Source organism: Pyricularia grisea, chromosome I (genome assembly GCF_004355905.1).
Source record: "Pyricularia grisea strain NI907 chromosome I, whole genome shotgun sequence".
NCBI classification, from domain to species: Eukaryota; Fungi; Ascomycota; class Sordariomycetes; order Magnaporthales; family Pyriculariaceae; genus Pyricularia; species Pyricularia grisea.
The window spans coordinates 1,353,087-1,371,419 of record NC_044973.1 but is presented as its reverse complement, the minus strand read 5'-3'; the positions used below and the strand labels follow the sequence as shown (position 1 = coordinate 1,371,419).

The following is an 18,333-nucleotide window of genomic DNA, read 5'->3' as shown; positions in this document are numbered from 1 at the left end:
GTAAAAAGGTAGCGTAAGGTTGTTCGTATAAGGGGAACGCTGGGGTACCCAGTGGTGATTTTGAGCGGCATTTTGTGTACTGCTGTTTATTTTCTCTGTGCAGTGGATATACCTGTGGTGACTCAGCGTTTTCCTGCATTATAATCAACCCCATCCAATTTTTGCGTGCGGTAAACAGGAGAAAAGCATGGGTTGCCGGTGAAATGGAATCGGTATCTTGAGATCGCAAAGACAAAAAAAAATATTATAGATCACAATAATTCAAAGATGACTGACCAGCTCTCCTTCGGAGGAGCCGACTGCCTTGATGAAGCATGACACCACGTCATGCTCGTGAATCCAAGCAAGGTCCTGCCTGGTCCGCATCCGCCGCCTCAGCTCTTGATCCGACTCAATCACCCCTGACCTCAGCCGCTGCAAAGTCGCCCTGTTCTTGTCCGCCACCGTCTTTTGCACGCGGTCCGTGTGCTGCTTGCGAGTCTTCTCGTACAGCTGCAGAGCAGCCGTAACCTTGTCGCCCTTATCCCTTTTTTGCAGCGGGGACGGCGCTGATCTTGTTCCATCAGCGACTTCTCTAGCGGACGACGCCGCCGAAGAAATCTCTCTGGCGAAAACGTGTAGTATGGATTGCGCAAACGCCCAAGCGTCGTCGATGGCCAGGCTCCCGCCGGCCGCAAAGGCTCCTCCGTGCGCGTGCGCCGCGTCTCCGGCCACAGTCACCCTCCCGCCGCCCAATACCCAGGAGTCCAGCCCGTCGGCAGCGGCGTTGTGGTAAACACGCGTGTGGGGGTTGGCTTCGATGATTGCGCGGAGCGTGGGGTGCCAGTCCTTGTACAATTCTCGTACCTCTTCGAGGCTGCCCTCCCTATTCCACACTGGCTCGCCCTTGGAAGAGGTGGCACCGGAAGCTTCCTCCTCCGGATCGCATTGTGTTGATCCTACGATTGCATAGAGGTCCTCGCCGCCTCCACCGGCCAGCGGGGAGAGGAAGAGCGTCCGGTCGACACCCCAGTAGTGGACGGCCTCATCTGGCAAGTCCGGAATGTGCGCGACGACGGAGCGGGGGAAGACGGAGCGGAAGACGACCCAGCCGGTCCAGTGTGCGCTTGTCTCTGGGACAAAGGCGCGACGGACGGCTGAGTGGATGCCGTCGGCACCAAGGACGACGTCTGCCTCGGTGGTGGTCCCGTCGGCGAAGGTTAATACAACTCGGGAACCATCCTGGGTCGGTTTAATGGAGGAAAAAGCTTTTCCGAGATGTAGACGGCTCGGCTCAACGTGTTGAAGAAGGGCGCGCTGTAGGTGAGGTCTGAAGAAGCGGGCGGTGCGATGGCGTGGCTCAATGTGGCCGACGTGGCTGTCGGCTGACACTGTTTCGTTGGTTTGGGCGTGACTTTCTGTTGATCAGCATGTGTTATTTTCGGGGAATTGCGGCGTGATAATAAGGCAGTGCCTTGGCAGCTGTCTTGCCCAAGCTCCTTATCAGCCGTATACTTACCGGTATATCATAGGATGTCCCGATTTATTCCGGAAAGCGATTGAATCATCAAGTGCATTGTTGATTCCCAATCTCTCTAGTGTCCTCAACCCATTCGGTCCCAGGGCGATAGTTGCGCCCACTTCACGCAGCTCTTTTGTGCGCTCGTAGATGCGCACATCAATGCCCGGCTTTCCTTGAAGTGCAATGGCAGCAGTCAAGCCGGCTATTCCGGCGCCGACGATGGCGACGCTGAGCACACTCTGACTATCCATGTTGCCATGTGCAATTCTTTGAGCAGTCGAAACGATGCAGGGATGAAAAAAAAACAGTCAGCCCTACTAAGACTGTGCTATGGCACGTACTTATCAAACAAAGGCAGGACAGTTCCGGTGATTTCGGAATGTGCCCCGAGTCGAAGGCCGAGTTTCGGATGATGGCCGTGCCTTCGGATCACGCCACAACAGCCCCCCTTTTCGTGATCACCACATCAGGCAATTGGCGTTATCAGAGCTGAACACAGAAACCCCACCGACTAGCAATCTATTTGTCTCTTATCGTCCGGGTTTGGAGCCAAAGAGGCAGACAAACAAGGAAATATCCACAATGGTGCAATTTTGGCCCTCTTTTTTTCTTTCTTTCTTTTTTTTTTTGTTGTATTGCGATTATGTGCCTAGGTATGTAAGCCAATCTTTGGGGTGTATTGGAGGTTGCCTCCTTGGCAGATAGGATTGTATATGTGCCTGTTTTCCGATATCTGTCTCCTGTCCTGTCGCGACCGGCACACTGCATTTTGCTCATCATCCATCGTCCCTAAATCAATACCATTGACGCTCCAGTCCGCCCGCAGCGTCCTGGGAACGCTCCAGACATTTTGGTTAGAGCGGCGGCAAGAAGAACAATTACCTTGGCTCCAAGGCTGCTACAATGACCGAATCGACAGTTCCCCGCCAAAAATGGTGGAAGATACAATGGTATTCCGACGACGACACGCCCGAGGAGCGTCGCTTTATCACCAAGCTTGACATGGTCGTTGTTCCCTACGCCGTGCTGGCATATTGGGTAAAATATATCGACCAAGCAAATCTCAACAACGCATACGTCGCTGGCATGAAGGAAGAACTCAACTTCCAGGGCAACGAGCTCGTTGAACTGCAGACCATGTATACCGTAGGAGCCGTCGTGGGCATGGTTCCGTTCATGTTCCTTTTTACTTACATCCCAATGTACTGGTCTATTCCATTCATGGATGTGATGTGGGGTCTGTTTACACTGCTTCAATACCGCGCGAACAGCTTTGGTGAGCTGGCCGCATACCGTTTCCTGGTTGGATTCTTCGAAGTAAGAGACACCCATGCGCAGGACATTGCTCAGACTTTACCTGACTAAGATCACTCTTTTTACAGGCCGCATTCTTCCCAGCGATGCATTACGTTTTCGGTGAGTAATCTTGATCTGTTCCTCCAATCCTGCTTTGCTGTTCGGGATCCTAAACGAGGTTCTTTTCCCTCACAGGTTCCTGGTACCGCGGGCATGAGATTGCACGCCGCGGTGGGCTCTTTTATACCGGCCTCAACTTGGGCACCCTCACAGCTGGGCTAGTGGCTGCAGGGGCTTCGCATCGCCTGGAAGGCGTCAATGGTCTCTCTGGATGGCGATGGATGTACATCATCTGCGCACTCATCACTTTCCCTGTCGGCATCATGGGCTATTTTCTACTGCCCGGTACCATCGAGCAACCCAATCGCTGGATCCTGAACGACAAGGACATTCAGATCGGCAAGGATCGCCTCGAGCGTAACGGCCACGTCACTGCAGGCAAGTTCAAGGTCGGAAACCTGAAAAAGATTCTTTTCAGCCCACGTTTCTGGACCGTCGTCCTCGTCGACATTCTTTTCTGGAACGCGGGCATCCACAAGTCGACAGGCAGCTTTCTTCTCTGGATCAAAAGTTTGGGGCGGTATAGCGCCGCACAGATCAATGAGCTGGGTACCATCGCGCCCGCCCTTGGCATCCTGTATAACCTACTGGCCTGCTTCGCATCGGATCTGATTTTGGGTCCGGCCTGGGCCATTACTTTGTCCTCGTTGCTGAACGCTTCGGGCCTCATCATCCTAGTCATCTGGAACGTTCCCGAGAGTGCAATGTGGTACGGGTTCTCCACCATGTATTGGGCAAATGCATTGTCCAGCGTCCTGCACGGTTGGGTAAATACACTGTTGCGCGACTCACCCGAGGAACGCTCCTTTACCCTCGTGGTTATTACTATAATCGCCCAGTCCTCCACCGCCTGGACTCCTTTACTCACTTTCCCTACCGTCGAGAGCCCAAAGTTCCCCAAGGGGTTCAGCTTTTGCCTGGCCTGCGCCTTGGCATTAATCGTAGCTACGCACGTCCTTAATGTTTATCTCAAACGACAAGAGTAAGATACTTTCACCCTTCTTTTACTTTTTACACTGGCTGACGTGACCGTTTGGGACTAGGGCGCACAAAGCGGGAGTTACCGCTAGTGGAGAGGATGCTCAGAGCGACGGAGCATCTACAGAAGGGACTCCTGATACCAGAGTCGTCGTGGGAAAGGATGTGAAGTAATTCTCAGCAGTTGCAAGGTAGCCAAGTGAGTTCTGGTAATAGAATAAGTACATAAAAGTTGAATCCATTGTCGTCCGAATCATCGTATTCTTGCTCAGTACTCAAACTGCTAAGCACTGTGACCGTTGACCTGTCCTTCAGTCGTGCTCTTCTCGCCACACTGCTCCCACTCCTCCGGCCTGGGTGCGCCTTTGAACAAAACCTTGATGATTTTGCCCTCGTTGAAGCGGCGGTACAGCTCGGGCGCCTGATCCAGATCGAAGGGGCCCTCGTCAACGATGAACGACGGCTTGGCGCGCCCATTCTCAACCAAACTCACCAACTGGCGAGCTGTTCGCGGCGGATCGAGATGACCGGCCTTGATGGAGAGCTGTTTTGAGAAAAGCTCGGCCACCGGGACGCTAAGCTCCTCTGGGACCTCATCGGCTTTGGGTACGCCTTCCGACTTGGGGAATTTGGCATATGCGCCGATGAGGCCGACGCCACCGCCGTGGGTGGTTACGTGGATACACTCGCGCAGGACGTAGTCCCACTGCAGCTTGAGCTCCTGGTTGACCCCTTCCTGGCCTACGCAGTCGACGGCGCGGTTGACGCCGCCGGGACTCGTCTCGAGTATCTGCTCGCTCGCCTTTTTCTTGAGAAAGTTGATCGGGATGACGGCGGGTCCAATCTCGACGGCTTTTTCCAGCCGCTGCTGGTTGTGATCGACAATGTAGATCCTGGACGCGCCGCGGAGGGAAGCGCCGTAGGCGCACATTAGTTAGACCAAGTGGGCCAGCTCCAAAAACAGCCACGGAATCACCGGGTTGGAATCCAGCCCAGTCCAACCCCTGCCATGCCGTGGCAAAGGCATCGCTGACCATGATCCATTCCTTGTCGGAAATGCGATTGGGGATGGGGATCAAGGAGCTGTCTGCGAATGGTATGCGCATAAATTCGGCTGTGGTACGTCAGCTAGGTGCATCAGCTGACAAAAAAGGCACAAGCAAAATAACGGTGCAGGCTTGAAGAGTAAAAAGCTACATGCTGACGCTTACCTTGTGTCCCGAATTCTCCCCCTACAAGCAGCTCGATCGCTGGCGAAGAGAAGGAATTCTTGGTCCCGATGGGCCGGTCGTCAGGTATAGACGTGATAACACGGTCGCCAACCTTGAAGCTGTCGACCGCAGGGCCGACTTTGTAAACCACGCCGACCGCTTCGTGGCCGATGACATAGGGGAATTTCGGCGGGCCGAAATAGCCACGGTAGTTGTGCAGGTCACTCCCACAGATTGCAGAGGTCGTGATGCGGAGAATGACGTCCTCTGGCTCTTCGATCTCCGGGAATGGCACGTCGCGAGTCTCGACCCTGCCAAGGCCCACAAACATCACCGCCCGCATAGTCTTTGGGGACTTTGGGTGGTGAGGAAGGTCTGGATGCAGCTTTCTCGACATGGTTTCTTTGCCTGCTGGCCTTGATTACCGTGGAAGTAAATGACGAATGCTAATTCTTGATCTTCTCGGGTGGATGGTCGATGTTATCAAGAGGCTCACGAGAAGTCGCCGCCATTGTGATTTTACACGCTGCTAGTATTTATGGATTTTGGAGCTTCTGAGCCACCCAAGGTACGATGATGAGGAAAGTTCGGAGTTAGTCTTCCATCGGAGATTAGAATTATTGTCAGCTTAGACAAGGTTGATGTAAGCTGACTTCTCTTGATAAAAGGGCAGTCAATATCTGACATTTGCTTGGCATCACGCCCTTTGAAAGACGTCTCAGATATTGCCTTATTCTTTTCTTCTGTGACCGCGGAGCTGGGTATCAGGGGTTGTCTTAACTCAGTCACGCTGAGCTCAGATTTTTGCCCTCGATGAGTGTGGTAGCCAATCCTGACGTTAGCCAATCTTTGTGGGGATCAGTGATCTTCGCATCCTTCCTCATTTACTTCTGAGAAACATCTCTTGCCTCATCTTCATGCTGCTCAAAGGCCACAGGCACCCACACATCCTAAGCCCACAAACAACACTAACGAAGCAGGCACCGCCCCCAAATAGCCCAGCGCTAGGCCTCGGTGAAGCCTTCTCTTAGCTCGACTTAGTTGATTAAACCCTTGGTATGGCAATAGGCTCTGAGGACCACCATCACCAGTCATGGCAGGCGTGTTCTGCGCCACTAGTCTCTTAGCAGCTTGTCCACCCCACGGATCGAGTGGCATTGGCAATACCATCACCTACATTACCATCGTCTTTCGGTGAGCGCCCTGGCATTCCAAAAAAGGCATGTGGGAGTCACGGGAACCAAGATCCCATCCAAATACTCTAGTGGTCTTCCACATCAGTATCACGAGTTTCTCCAAGGGATTACCGCTTACTTCGTCTTTCTCAGAGGAGAATCAAGGGAGTACAGTTGAAACAGGAGTAAGGGTCAAATTTCCAACAGATAAAAAGGTGAACGCTTATACGCATTCAATGAAAGGGGGAGATGAAAGCAATTACTAAGTGTATGGACCGGGGAAGGCCCCCTAAAAACAACACGCGCGAAGAAACAAACGAAGAGCTGTCTATACACCAGTATTTTCACAAAGTTCCAAGGAACGGCTTGATATGATCTCTCCGTCATTACCAATATTCAAGAGGTAGCGGGCTTTTGATTTTAAGCAGAATCGCAGAAAAGCCTTACGTAGGACTAATTAATGTTATTCCTTCCACGTCAGTTGCAAACATCAAAATTAGGTTGGACCTGATTGGAGAGCACAACTGCGCAGAGTTCACATGTTGCTGCAGGTTGTGTACCACAAAGCAGCCACCAACAATGGTAGACGTCGATTGCTGAACCTCCAATCATCAAGTCGTCACATTATTCTACCTGCATGCATATGTTGCACCACACCTCTGAAGCCGTACGGACCATTGGTCATTACATGTGCCGGACATCCAATTGACGTCTGGGTACGTCACCCCACTCGAGAATCAGGTGCAATGTTATGACTGCTGTTGTGAAGAGCGACGCGGCTCAAAAGCAAGAACATGAAAAGAAATACAAACATAAAACCCTGGCATTTGCAACTTGTCTATCGAGCTTTTAGCGTTGTTTTCTTGTTTCTCTCCAAACCAAACACAATGGCACTTTCAGAGACAGCAAAATTCATCCGCAGTCACGTCAAAACCATCGTTCACACGTGCCATTCAATTGTTTATTTTTATCTGTCAGAACCAACAGTTATCTGGAAATCGGACTCGTTATGGATCAACGGCGTCCAATATGGAAAATTGACAATGGCAAAAAACACCAGTGAGGACCTTACCCGACAGTTCGCCATCTACCAAGCGATCGCTCACCATCCACGCATCACACAATGTCTGGGTCTCGAAAAAGACACGGTGGGCAACGCCATCGCGCTCCGTCTCGAGCGCGCACCGATGGGCGACCTGCGGGGCTTCATTGAGGAAAACTCGCCACCATCGATTAAACAGCGCGCAGCCATGGCAGCCAATTCGGCAGAAGGGGTTAAACATCTCCACTCCCGCAAAGTCACTTGGGGTGATCTTTCCACCCGCAACACGCTTGTTTTTGATGGAATGGACCTTAAACTTTGCGACTTTGCCAGCGCTGCACTCGAGAACGTATATCCGGAGTTCGGGCAGCATACCTACGAACTGCTTTACTGGCCGGCGATGACCCTGGACGATATCGAGCAGCTTAACATGTACCAAAAGGAGTTATTCGCCTTGGGGTCGGCCATTTATGAGATTATGGAATGGGAAAAGCCGTATGCCAAGTTTGACGATCTTGAGGTCGACAGGATGCTCTGCGGGGGCCAGAGGGCTACGATTTCGGTGGGGAACTGTGCTGGAGATATCATTGTGCGTTGTTGAAATTTCGGTTATGCCTCGGTACGCGAGGTTGAGGAAGACCTGGTTTCTCTCTTCCAAAAAATGAATGAATAGATGAGTTCCAAGTTCAGGCGTTAATGATATACCTACATTCTTCGCGGCTTTATCTGGTATCATCTCGAACGATAAATACATTACAGTGTACAAGTCCCATTTGATCGTGTCAGTACAATAGTCGCACATCTGAACAGTATAACCAAAGCTAATCGCTCCAGAAACTTTAATCTAACTCGATAAAATGAAACGGGAGAGTAGAGTTTGTCTTTGTTCGGTGAATTTGTTAGTGCTGGCTGTGTATAAAGCACGTTAGAGCTGAGATGAAACCAAAAACTAGCTTTTGCGGAATATTGCATACATCAGAACACCTTCCACAAATACTAAAAGCCCGTTATATGATGTAAATTATCCTCATACAGGCGGCTTGTATTGCCACATTTGCAGTCAAACGACATCGTACACCCAACCAGCAAATGACGCATATGCCCTTTGGCCTCCTGATGAAACCTTCGTACCAATATGTGTGAGAATAACTCTTCAGGTGGTGAAGTCTCCATTGCACAACGCCAGAGTGCTTGGCGGGAGCTGTTTCAATGAACATTATCTTGAAAATCCTTGGATAAACTATGAACGCAATGGGTGCGATCCTAATAGGCTTTATGAAATTTGGATGGGCCACAGAAAATGGATGCTTAGGCAATGCAGGCTAACTTTTCATACCATCATGGCGCCGATAAGCCTGACCATGTATTGACGGAGACATGGTTGGTTGAGGGCACAGTGAAGACACCTTCGGGCTGAACGGGCTTGAGACCGAGGACGTGCTTGTGGTGAAACCGTCCTGCATGTTGGTAAAGGCTAGGGTGCCCATAGCCCCAATTGACGGGCTGTGAACCAACGAAGCAATTGTATTGATTGCTCCCTATTCTGTTGATTGAAGTAGTAAAGGTTACAAAGTAGGGTTGCACAACGAAGATAGGCCCTTTTATAGGGACCTACCCCCTGTCTATTATCGATAAGTAATACATGGGCAAATGCATATAATTATGAACAGACACTGTACGAGGTTCTGGAACACGATCATGAAGCTTGCGCCGCCCTCGAGTTGAAGGCGAGCGTAGCACCAAAGATATTTTTGCCGAAACCAGACTGCCTGAAAGCGTCAATAAGTTTGCTCAATTCGTCAATCTTAATCCAAGCTTCAGTTTGTCCGCAAAGGCAAATAAGAGCTTGTATGCGCCCAGTTGCACGACAGCGAGACGCTCGTTGCTGTTGTCCGACTTCGCCAGCTCGCCCTTGACCTGTATTGTAAGGCATATTGTAGACGTGAGGTATCTCTCAAGCAGCCGCATTTTTGGGATCGGCCCAGAAGTCAGAAACGACTTGCCATCGTCGCCTTTAAGCATCGCGTACATGATCTCGTGGATACTCGGGGGCATATACACGTTCCGCGTGATTGACATGGGCCTGACGCCCCCCCCNCCCCTGGACTAAAGAAAAAAATCTAAAGCACCGCTGTTTCTAATTTCTCTCACCCTGACTCTCTCTCGCCTTTGCCCAACTAACTGCTCACCCTTGAACTAGCGTTGTGAAATAAGCCTCCAATGATTTCCAATGTAGTACTTATGAAATGAATTGCCATCCAGCTTCTTTGAAAAGGCCTACCTCGAATCGGGGACTGTCTTGACTGGTTAGGGGATTTCAATATCTCTTGCAACACTTCTCTAGGCGTTGAGTAGCTTAGAAGTCACTACCTTGAGGCGTCACTCTAGGGGAATTATCCAGAAATTGACATTATTCAAATTAACACGATTCCACGTAAAGTTTGCTAACTAGGACTTGCATGAGGAAAGACTAAGCTTTCACATATAGCTGAGGGTTTGTACGAGAAAACACTGCCATGGACCCAAGATCACAGAGCTTCTTTTCCAAGTTTGCCAATATGCAAACAATTCCGTTTCGCTATTTCGGTATCTCCAAACTTTTCACCTGCCACAATGCCGATGCAACCTGTCCTCAGGATTTTCCACCTCGCCATAAGAATCCTCGAACGCCTCCCCAAGTATGAACTCCGACCCCGCGGCTCGACCATTACCTATGTCCCGCAGCATTTTGTGTCCGTCTGGGGGCTGGTCTGGGAGCGGGTCTGGGAGCGGGTCTGGGAGCGGTTTGCCGCTTGTTAGGGTCGTAACCAACACTTGGTATAACCCTGATCTCAGTGCCCGATGGCGTGCTGTCATAAACGTGTTGTTTAACGCATTTGAAAATCTTAACCCTGATTTTATAATTTTCGTGCAGAACTTCAAATGTCCCAGACTCATCTGCCTCCGTGCCAGCTATATGGTTTGGGTTTCTCCCACCCTTCTCGTATAGACCAATAAAACAGTCGCCGTACTTGGCCAAGGTTGGGACGACTTGCATTGTCGCAACAAGAACAGCGAAAAGAGATCTAATTTGCATATTGAGGCTCAGAATGATAAGTCTATCGACTCATGTAAACATAGAGGTGATAAAATTGACTGTTGCTATGGTTTTAATAAAGAAGTCATTATAATGCGACGGCAATCGCGAATCGGACAGTCGGCATCAGGGTCAATTGCTAGTCTTATATTCCACGGCCCATCTCTATCAGGCATCTAGCATATTCATGATCCTGGGCATTACTCATCTGGCACTGCGTGGAAGCATAAAGACCCGATGTCACCTGTTAATGGTAAAATTGGGATGTCCGCCTGCTTACCATAATAGTCGATTAGTCTGACATAAGAACTCCAAACAAGACCAGGTATCCTTGGGAAACTAGATCAACGACTATTGCGAGCATCCTAAAGTGTAGAAACCAAAATTTAATTAGGTCACCGTTGGGCCGGGCGCAAACTCGTAATCTGGCACAGATTGCACAATATTGTTTGTACAGGAGTTTTGTTTACTCGTTAAACTTGATTAACGACCATTTCTACGGGTATTATCCAACAATTGCACTGAAGTCTGCTCATTGCCATGAATCGCGAGCGCAGGCTCCAACTTGGATGTTTGGGGACCCCTTTATAGTGTGACTCGCCCACACGTCTTCCATATTATGTATAGTTAGGCGTAAATATAATTCCCCTCTCACCCTTGTCATTATTGTGTGCTTCCACTCTCCTTAGTCAGGGTATTTCACGGATAAAGCGCATAACGTCATTGTGACTCTCTATTTTGAAAGACATGCCTCTCCGATAATGCTGCCGAAACCAAGTTTTGTGTGTGACCATCAACGCGGGGACCCTTGCAAGCTAGGTCTTATCCCATCTTGCGTACGAGCGAAGGTTATTTGAGCGTCTCTGGTCGGTAAGCTAGTCTCCAGACAGGGCTTTTATGCGATCATCGGGGGTCCGCGTCATTATTCTGGCTGCCGTAGCTCAAAGAGCCCATTCAGTCCTGACACTCTACCTCGCGAGCTTTGGTATTGGTCACGGGTGATTGGCATCCATTTGAACTATTGTGTGCTGCCCCGTTAGACTGGGAAATCCGAATTCTCAAGTTATTACTCACTATCCTTCATTGGCGAGAGCCTTTCCTTCAGAATGAGAGATGGTATCCTTGGTCAGGTTGAGAAGAGGTGTTGCTGAGTGCGGTCCTCGCAATTATTTGGTGCAGCTGGCCAAAACATCTAGCAAATTACAGTTCTTGCTGAATACAATTGTCCCGCTGCGCTATGGGCTGGCTGGCGATATTAGTCACTATACGCACCAGCCTGGACTTGTCAAGACCAAAGAGAATGAGTTCATGCTGAGGTGTAATGTAGTGGTTTACATGTTTCATTCGGGCTGCTTTTGGTAGGTAAGTAAATGTATCAAGTGGTTCGTCGTCCTATGAAGGAGTTTCACCTTATGATTTGGAAGAGCTTGCAATGCTTTTTTTCCCTGTTTGCCGAGACTTGACTTTTTGTTGTTCCAATATACCACCCCAAGTACAAGGGGAACAATTTTAACTCTTGCTTATCACGCCAATTCCTGAGGACCTGTACTCCCAAAAGGATCAATATTTTGAGGATTACGCCGTGCAAAACTAATGTACTCAACTTCAAACTCTTCCAAGGAATAGACAATATGGATAACCTCACCAACCACTTCAAGTCAAGGGTTAATACTATAGGAGAGGGTGTACGATAGGAAATGCAAAAATCTCATTTTGACTTGAAGCCGAGATTGCAGTAGTTACAGAATAAGATAAGTAGAGCGAGCCGTTCGTGGAAAATATGTAACACGAACTGTACTAAATACATTGAAGGAGTATTCCGAGTATATGAAGCAGGTTCAGACCAGTGCCCGTATATGGATCAAGAATTTGTCCGCATTAAAATTGCTTGGAAGCGAGGTATACGGCTACTTTCAACCATACTTTTCAAGCTCTGTAGGTGCGCAACTAACGATAAATATGTAAATAGAACATGTATGGTGCTGGGAGGGATAGGGCTCTCAGGTAATTATAATTAACACAATCTATATTAATCCTTCATTTTATGTCACTTGTGGATAAATAAGCGGCATGTACAAGTCAGTTTTAATATGACCAAGTTTAGTTTTAACGGCCCAATTTTAAGTGGACTTTTGAAGAATTTTACTGGTAACACTGGAAAGTCCCGAGTAGGTTTCCGTTCTATATTTGGATAATAATCTATAAATATTTGTTCCCATTAAATTTAAGAATAGATTTAGCTCCTTTGACTAGCGCAAACTTAACCCACAGACAAGGATTCTGTAATAGTTCATCATTCTAAAGCTTCCAAACCTGTATAAGTATCGAGCTATCTCAATTGACTTGTTTCCTTGGTCGATACAATCCAAGTGATGAAGCAGTTGTTTTTGTATGAACTTGAGAATCAGTCAAAAATCTTGCAAACATGAATCCTTTTTATTTTATTCTTTGTTTTATTACCCTCGCAAGCAGCGGTGCAGTAAATCCGGCTCACCGGGAGAATAATCTCGAGGCGAGAGCCAGTAGTGGGGGAGTCTCGATAGATCAGTATGAATACAACAAACAACTCGGAAGACCTCCACCCCGTATAGTCGATGGAACAAGATTCCAGGTTTGGATACGCCTCAACCAGGAAATTCCGACGGACGAGTTTTACAAAAATGATATGGGCTTTACGCACAATGCATTGAGAGACCTTATCGGAAGAGCAGGCGGCAAGCATACCGACGTAGTTATCGGCAGAGGGGGACAATGGGTCGAATATGGACTATTTTTCAAAGATCCACTATGGAGGAATTTTGCTGAAAGCGGCTTGGGTTACGAGACAATAATTAACGTTCAGGACCTGCGGAACATACAAGGCGTTAAATGGACTTACGTGGGATTGATTCATCGCAATGCAATCAAATCGGCAGTTGATCGTGTATTGCTGAAGAAAGGTAAGTTTAATTCTCATCAAAACGTGTTGATAGACATATTTCCAGTTGCAGCCTTTGAAATTTTGAACTAACATAATGATATATTATACAATTACAGCCGAAAGTCTGAAAGGAAAGCCATATTCAACCCAAGATTGGAATTGTATAACTTTCGCTGCTGACTTTGTAAAATGGCTTAAACCTCTTATATATTATGATCCCTCGGTGTTGACAAGTCTTGGTGTGGAAAATTAGCCGAACAATTTTGTTTGGCTGTAAAACGTTGGGCGGTACTAGGGAGACAGGTTGGAGTTACAGCCAAAAGAATTCTGCCGGCAAAACCAGGAACACAAACAGGACGAAACAATGTCAATAATTTGTAAATCTTTATATTAGCAATTTCACATTTAACTAATCAGAAGAAGTTATTTTTGGGATACAGTTTATATGAAATATGTTCGTTGTTGTACGGATAAATTTATTTCACAATTGCTCAATAGTAATGAGATTGTAATTAGCTTTAACATTCTTTTCTAAAGCCGTTTGTAATTTCGAGACTGATCACCGAAAACCCTAATCATTTTCTAGTCAGCCGCGCAGCTGTTTTAACCCACTGTACCCTTATTCCTCGTAGCAGAGAGACGGTTAGTCATTGAATACGGTGCCGTGGTAGCAGCAATAATATGATATAACCCTGATTGTCAAATTTCTCGGCCCCAACAGATTTATGCCGCCTGGCACAAGCTTTGACAGTAAAAGAGTTCTCTTTTGGTGCACCAACTTCTTTGGTGTTGATTTAATATGCCCCTCGTCAACCTAAATTTCATTGCCATCGTTTCTGGGCACCTGGGTGGTTCTCGGTTGTTGGACGTCGTCTGCAGTGAGCTGACAATCAGACGTACCACGATCCAGTATCCCCTCATCTTTCAGGCAACTTACCTACAAATGGCATCCACTACACCCTAACTTTCAAAGGAGCCATTACTAGTCCCAAATCCCCAGCAAGTGCAAAACAGGTCTGGGCGGGGAGTGTATATGGATGCAACATCTAAGTATTGCTGGTAAGTCCTGTACAAAGAAGAAAAACACGACACAAAATCTGTCGAATGTTATTTAAAGCCCTGTGTTGTTCTTTCTAACACACTATATACTGCCGTTAAGCTGTTCAGGCAAGGTCTTAATGTCTGGGGGATATCTATGTGCATGGGGAGTTTATTGAACTAGCTTCTATCAAAGTTCAATTTCCACCGCTGTTTTGAACTCCATAAAACACCCGATACTTCTAAATCATGCGGATTGAATACGTGAACAACCTTAATACCGGCAGTCTTGTAATTGTGGGTGGTGTTGATAGGAATAGAGTGATCGCTGCGATCGGTAAAAGCGATATGATAAAAATTGGTATTATCATGCATGATAACTTATTTATTTGTAATTATTTGAAATCCTACAACAATCTGTTGTAAACCTCTGCTACGTGTTCTGAGATTACGTGGCTCCAGACGTGATCTACCCACTCGCATGTCTGCCCATGAACAAACAGTTTGCGGCGTTGTTCGACATATAGCGAGCGGGGTCGGTTTTGTTATTTGCCGCTAGATGGCCTCTTTTGGCGTCATCAACCTTTCTTGACTTTGTTTGACAGAAGAGGTTTCTTGGTTGCTTTAAGGTTTTATCTCCCTCGTTTACTTTCAAGAAGTTATGCTTACCTAACTTTGTGAGCTCGGTGGCTAGTTGAGTAGAATACATATATTTGAGAGATGGGTCCGGCTCACATGACAGTTATATTGTCTGAGCTTTTGATAAATTGGTTTAACAATGAGCCCGGATATAAAGGCTAGGATCTGCGGTGTTATATAAATCAGTTATGCTGCTAATATATTACATCGAGAGTTCTTTGGCTACTTGAAACATTGATGCCGCACATGTCCATTCATAAACTCCTTTTCTGTCAGTTTTCGAGCCAAAATTAGATATACGAGGTAAACTCTACCGACTTTGACCATAGCACAAAAATGTCGGTCCATGTGCAATCTGGACTGTTGAATGCCCGATAGAAACCAGGTTTATTGATCCTTTCTTAGCTTTTCTGACGTCCGTTAATTCGAACACGTGAATTCGAACAGCATGTGTCTGGGATAAAATATAGAAGCGACCTCTACTCACGCTCGCCACAAGAAACGAAATACTGCAGTGCACTCAATCCAAACAAAGTAGCTAGACCAACGGTGACCCAAGAACTTCAAGCCACCAACAACCTCATTTCTTACTTTTTCCCATTGGCTCCGTTCAATGTCTTTTGCTCCACCTGATGATCCTTCAACTGCCCCTGGATCTGACTCACGCCCTCACCACCAGGTTGGGCCTCCTCGGGGGTAGGTTTGAGGTTGGCCCCAAAGATCTCGTTCGCGATGCCCAAGCCCAGCGACACACCACCGATCGGGAACAAGCCCTCCCTGTCGAACCTGGTAGCGCGGGCCTCGTACCGAACCTCGGCCGTGGGCTTGTACTTGGTCGATCCGTCCGGGTTGAGCTGGTACGGGCCCTCGCCTGGTTCTTGGTTCGGGTTGGGCAAGAGAACGTCCTGGGCGGCAAAGGCGTCGAAGCGCCAGTGGACGCCGAGGAACACGCGCGAGAGGGCGTTGTCGTGGATGCACGACCACAGCGACTCGAACTTGACCGGGACGCGCGTCCGCACCGTTCCGACCTGCTCCGTGATGGGGCGCGACGCGTCGTAGTCCTCGCGCAGGTCCCGGTTGATGCCGTTGAGCTCGTCCGACACGAACTCGATGGCGATGTTGTCGGCCCCGTCGTCGGGGAAGTCGAGATTGTCGCGCTGTTTGTAGTAGAGACGCGCCATCTGGAACGTGGCACCGCCAAAGGTGGCGTGGCCGGATGGGTAGGCCGGGAAAGGGGGCTTGAAGTTGATGCCGTTGTTGTTGGTCTCGGGGCTGCCGATGGTCTGGAAGAAGGGGTCGCCCAGGTCGGAGGGGTGCTCACGGATGCCGCTGAGAGGCCGCCAAAACTCAAAGGTGTACTTTTCGCGCCACGCGAACACGCCGGCATCGCCCATGGCGGCGTTGCACAGGGCAAACAGCCGGGCAAAGTCGGCGCTGTTGGCGTCGCTGGAAATGTCGGATTGGTCCGGGCGGCGGTCAAAGGCGAGCTTGCGGAGAATCTGGTTGTACAGCCGCGGCGGAGTGCCGATCAGGTTCGTGCCGTCGTAGGCCCAAAAGTAACCCGTGACCGACTGTGCCGGGCTGCGGCGGTTGCGGTTGTCGTCCGGGAGGGCACCCGAGCGGATCGCGTCGACCAGGGAGTCGATATCCTCGACGGCGTCCTCGCGTGCCGCACCGGCCGGTGGATCGGCGAGGAGATGGTTATCAGTCTGGACAGCGAAGCGTCTAGCGTTGCCATAGAAAGGAGCATATGACTCGGCAACGGCCTGTTTGGGACCATTGGGGTTGTTGGGGTCGATAGGGATCAGTCTGACCGGGTGATTGGGCTCGGGGCGGAACTTGTAAGGACCTCCCTTGGGGCGGTAAGCACCCTGGCCAACGCCGGGGTCGCTGGGAGGGATGAGTAGTTCGATGATGGCCCTGGCAACATCAGCGCCAAACCGGTATTCGGGGAGTCTGGCATCCAGGTTGGAGAATCGGTCAATGGATTGGCTGATCATCTGTCTCAGGGCAAAGGTCGTGTTCCTGGCGATACTGGGCGAGGGTGTCGTGTACAAGGTTTCGAGGACTGTGATGGCGGCACCTGCTACTGCTGTGCGTGTCTCAGTCAAACCGTCGTGAGGCGGCAGCTGAGGAAGATAGGGGGTGAAGGCCTCATCAGCAGGAGGGTGAATGGCGAAGAAGGCGTCATGGATGGCAAGGTGCAAGATACCAAGCACCCGCGATGATGCAGCGGGGCCGCCTTGGGGGTTAGTTGCGAGGGAGTGAGACAATCGGTTTAGGTCCAAGGCCAGGTTGTTCCAATAAAGAATGTAGTTATTGTTGTACTCGGCTGGCTCGCCAGTGGGGGGAAGGATGGGAATCGACATGGTGATACAATTTTCAGGTTTCCTGTTGAACCCGAGAGCTGTCTTTGAATAGTAAATAACGAATAATGCCTCACGCTAGCTGTAATATTGAGTTTTCAGAGTATGGAGTGTGGTCAAGATGGCTGGGCGCCAATACTTTGAAACATTGTCTCGCCTGCTCTACCGGCTCGACGCCTTTGCTTTATAGTGTATAAGGCCTGCCAAAGCCCGAAAAGCTTGGGGGCCCGGCCCGGCCCATTAACCCATGGGATTGGGATGGGGGCCCGTGAGGGCCCATGGGTTTTTTTGGCGGGTTAATGGGGGCCCGCGGGCTCGCGGGTTTGGCCCGAATTGGGTAATCCGCGGGTTTTATGCAAATTTAAAATTTACGAAAAAATTATTGGAAAAAATAAAATATTTGTATATTTAATTAAATAAAATAACGTAAATTTTAAAAAATTATAACCATTTTTTATAATTATTTTATATTATATTAAATTATTAAATTAAAATAAAACGTATTATTATTTTTTTTAAATATAATAATAAATTAGTTTTTTTTTTATTTTGGTCGGATTTGGCGTTATCGTTAAAAAATTTTTCGTTATCGTTAAAGGAATTTTTAATAATATGGGGGGTAAAATTAAATAATTTAAACGGTAAAATATTTAATTTATCCTTTTTTTAAACCGGAAATAAATTTTTAACCGAAAATTTAAAATTAAATTTGGGAATTTTTTCCGGGGTAATACGTTATTTAATAATAAAAATTTTATTATTTATTTTTCCGTTTATTCGCGGGCGTTACGTAATAAAAAACCATAATAATTTTTAACCAAAAAGTTTATTTATATTAAAACGGGCGGTTCGTTTTTTTTTTTTTTGGATTTGGGGCCATTTATAACGGGTATAATATTATAAAATATAAATTTAAATTGCATATTAACGTACGGGTACGTCCCACCATTTATAATATTAAAAATAAATTT

General features: G+C 48.2%; 8 protein-coding genes across 8 annotated transcripts; 4 read left to right on the top strand and 4 right to left on the bottom strand.

The window, feature by feature from the left end:
* Positions 1–261: 261 nt before the first annotated feature.
* On the bottom strand, positions 262–1,752 carry PgNI_05476 (uncharacterized protein; the record flags this gene model as incomplete). Its single annotated transcript, XM_031125507.1, has 2 exons — positions 262–1,393; positions 1,499–1,752. 2 exons carry the CDS (start codon positions 1,750–1,752, stop codon positions 262–264), a joined length of 1,386 nt encoding a protein of 461 aa, XP_030982135.1.
* Positions 1,753–2,404: 652 nt separating this feature from the next.
* On the top strand, positions 2,405–4,074 carry PgNI_05475 (uncharacterized protein; the record flags this gene model as incomplete). The annotated part of the gene is made up of 4 exons (XM_031125506.1): positions 2,405–2,818; positions 2,884–2,917; positions 2,993–3,899; positions 3,961–4,074. 4 exons carry the CDS (start codon positions 2,405–2,407, stop codon positions 4,067–4,069), a joined length of 1,464 nt encoding a protein of 487 aa, XP_030982133.1. The 3' UTR covers positions 4,070–4,074.
* Positions 4,075–4,178: 104 nt separating this feature from the next.
* Positions 4,179–5,503, bottom strand: PgNI_05474 (uncharacterized protein; the record flags this gene model as incomplete). Its single annotated transcript, XM_031125505.1, has 3 exons — positions 4,179–4,760; positions 4,825–5,009; positions 5,107–5,503. The coding sequence occupies 3 exons, from the start codon at positions 5,501–5,503 to the stop codon at positions 4,179–4,181; spliced, it is 1,164 nt and encodes a 387-aa protein (XP_030982134.1).
* Positions 5,504–7,324: 1,821 nt separating this feature from the next.
* On the top strand, positions 7,325–7,924 carry PgNI_05473 (uncharacterized protein; the record flags this gene model as incomplete). Its single annotated transcript, XM_031125504.1, has 1 exon — positions 7,325–7,924. One exon carries the CDS (start codon positions 7,325–7,327, stop codon positions 7,922–7,924), a length of 600 nt encoding a protein of 199 aa, XP_030982131.1.
* Positions 7,925–9,936: 2,012 nt separating this feature from the next.
* On the top strand, positions 9,937–10,181 carry PgNI_05472 (uncharacterized protein; the record flags this gene model as incomplete). The annotated part of the gene is made up of 2 exons (XM_031125503.1): positions 9,937–10,117; positions 10,159–10,181. 2 exons carry the CDS (start codon positions 9,937–9,939, stop codon positions 10,179–10,181), a joined length of 204 nt encoding a protein of 67 aa, XP_030982132.1.
* PgNI_05471 (uncharacterized protein) lies at positions 10,031–10,399 on the bottom strand (the record flags this gene model as incomplete). The annotated part of the gene is made up of 1 exon (XM_031125502.1): positions 10,031–10,399. One exon carries the CDS (start codon positions 10,397–10,399, stop codon positions 10,031–10,033), a length of 369 nt encoding a protein of 122 aa, XP_030982120.1.
* Positions 10,400–12,824: 2,425 nt separating this feature from the next.
* On the top strand, positions 12,825–13,572 carry PgNI_05470 (uncharacterized protein; the record flags this gene model as incomplete). Its single annotated transcript, XM_031125501.1, has 2 exons — positions 12,825–13,338; positions 13,436–13,572. 2 exons carry the CDS (start codon positions 12,825–12,827, stop codon positions 13,570–13,572), a joined length of 651 nt encoding a protein of 216 aa, XP_030983007.1.
* A 2,011-nt stretch (positions 13,573–15,583) lies between these two features.
* Positions 15,584–17,365, bottom strand: PgNI_05469 (uncharacterized protein; the record flags this gene model as incomplete). Its single annotated transcript, XM_031125500.1, has 1 exon — positions 15,584–17,365. The coding sequence occupies one exon, from the start codon at positions 17,363–17,365 to the stop codon at positions 15,584–15,586; it is 1,782 nt and encodes a 593-aa protein (XP_030982987.1).
* Between the last annotated feature and the right edge of the window lie 968 nt (positions 17,366–18,333).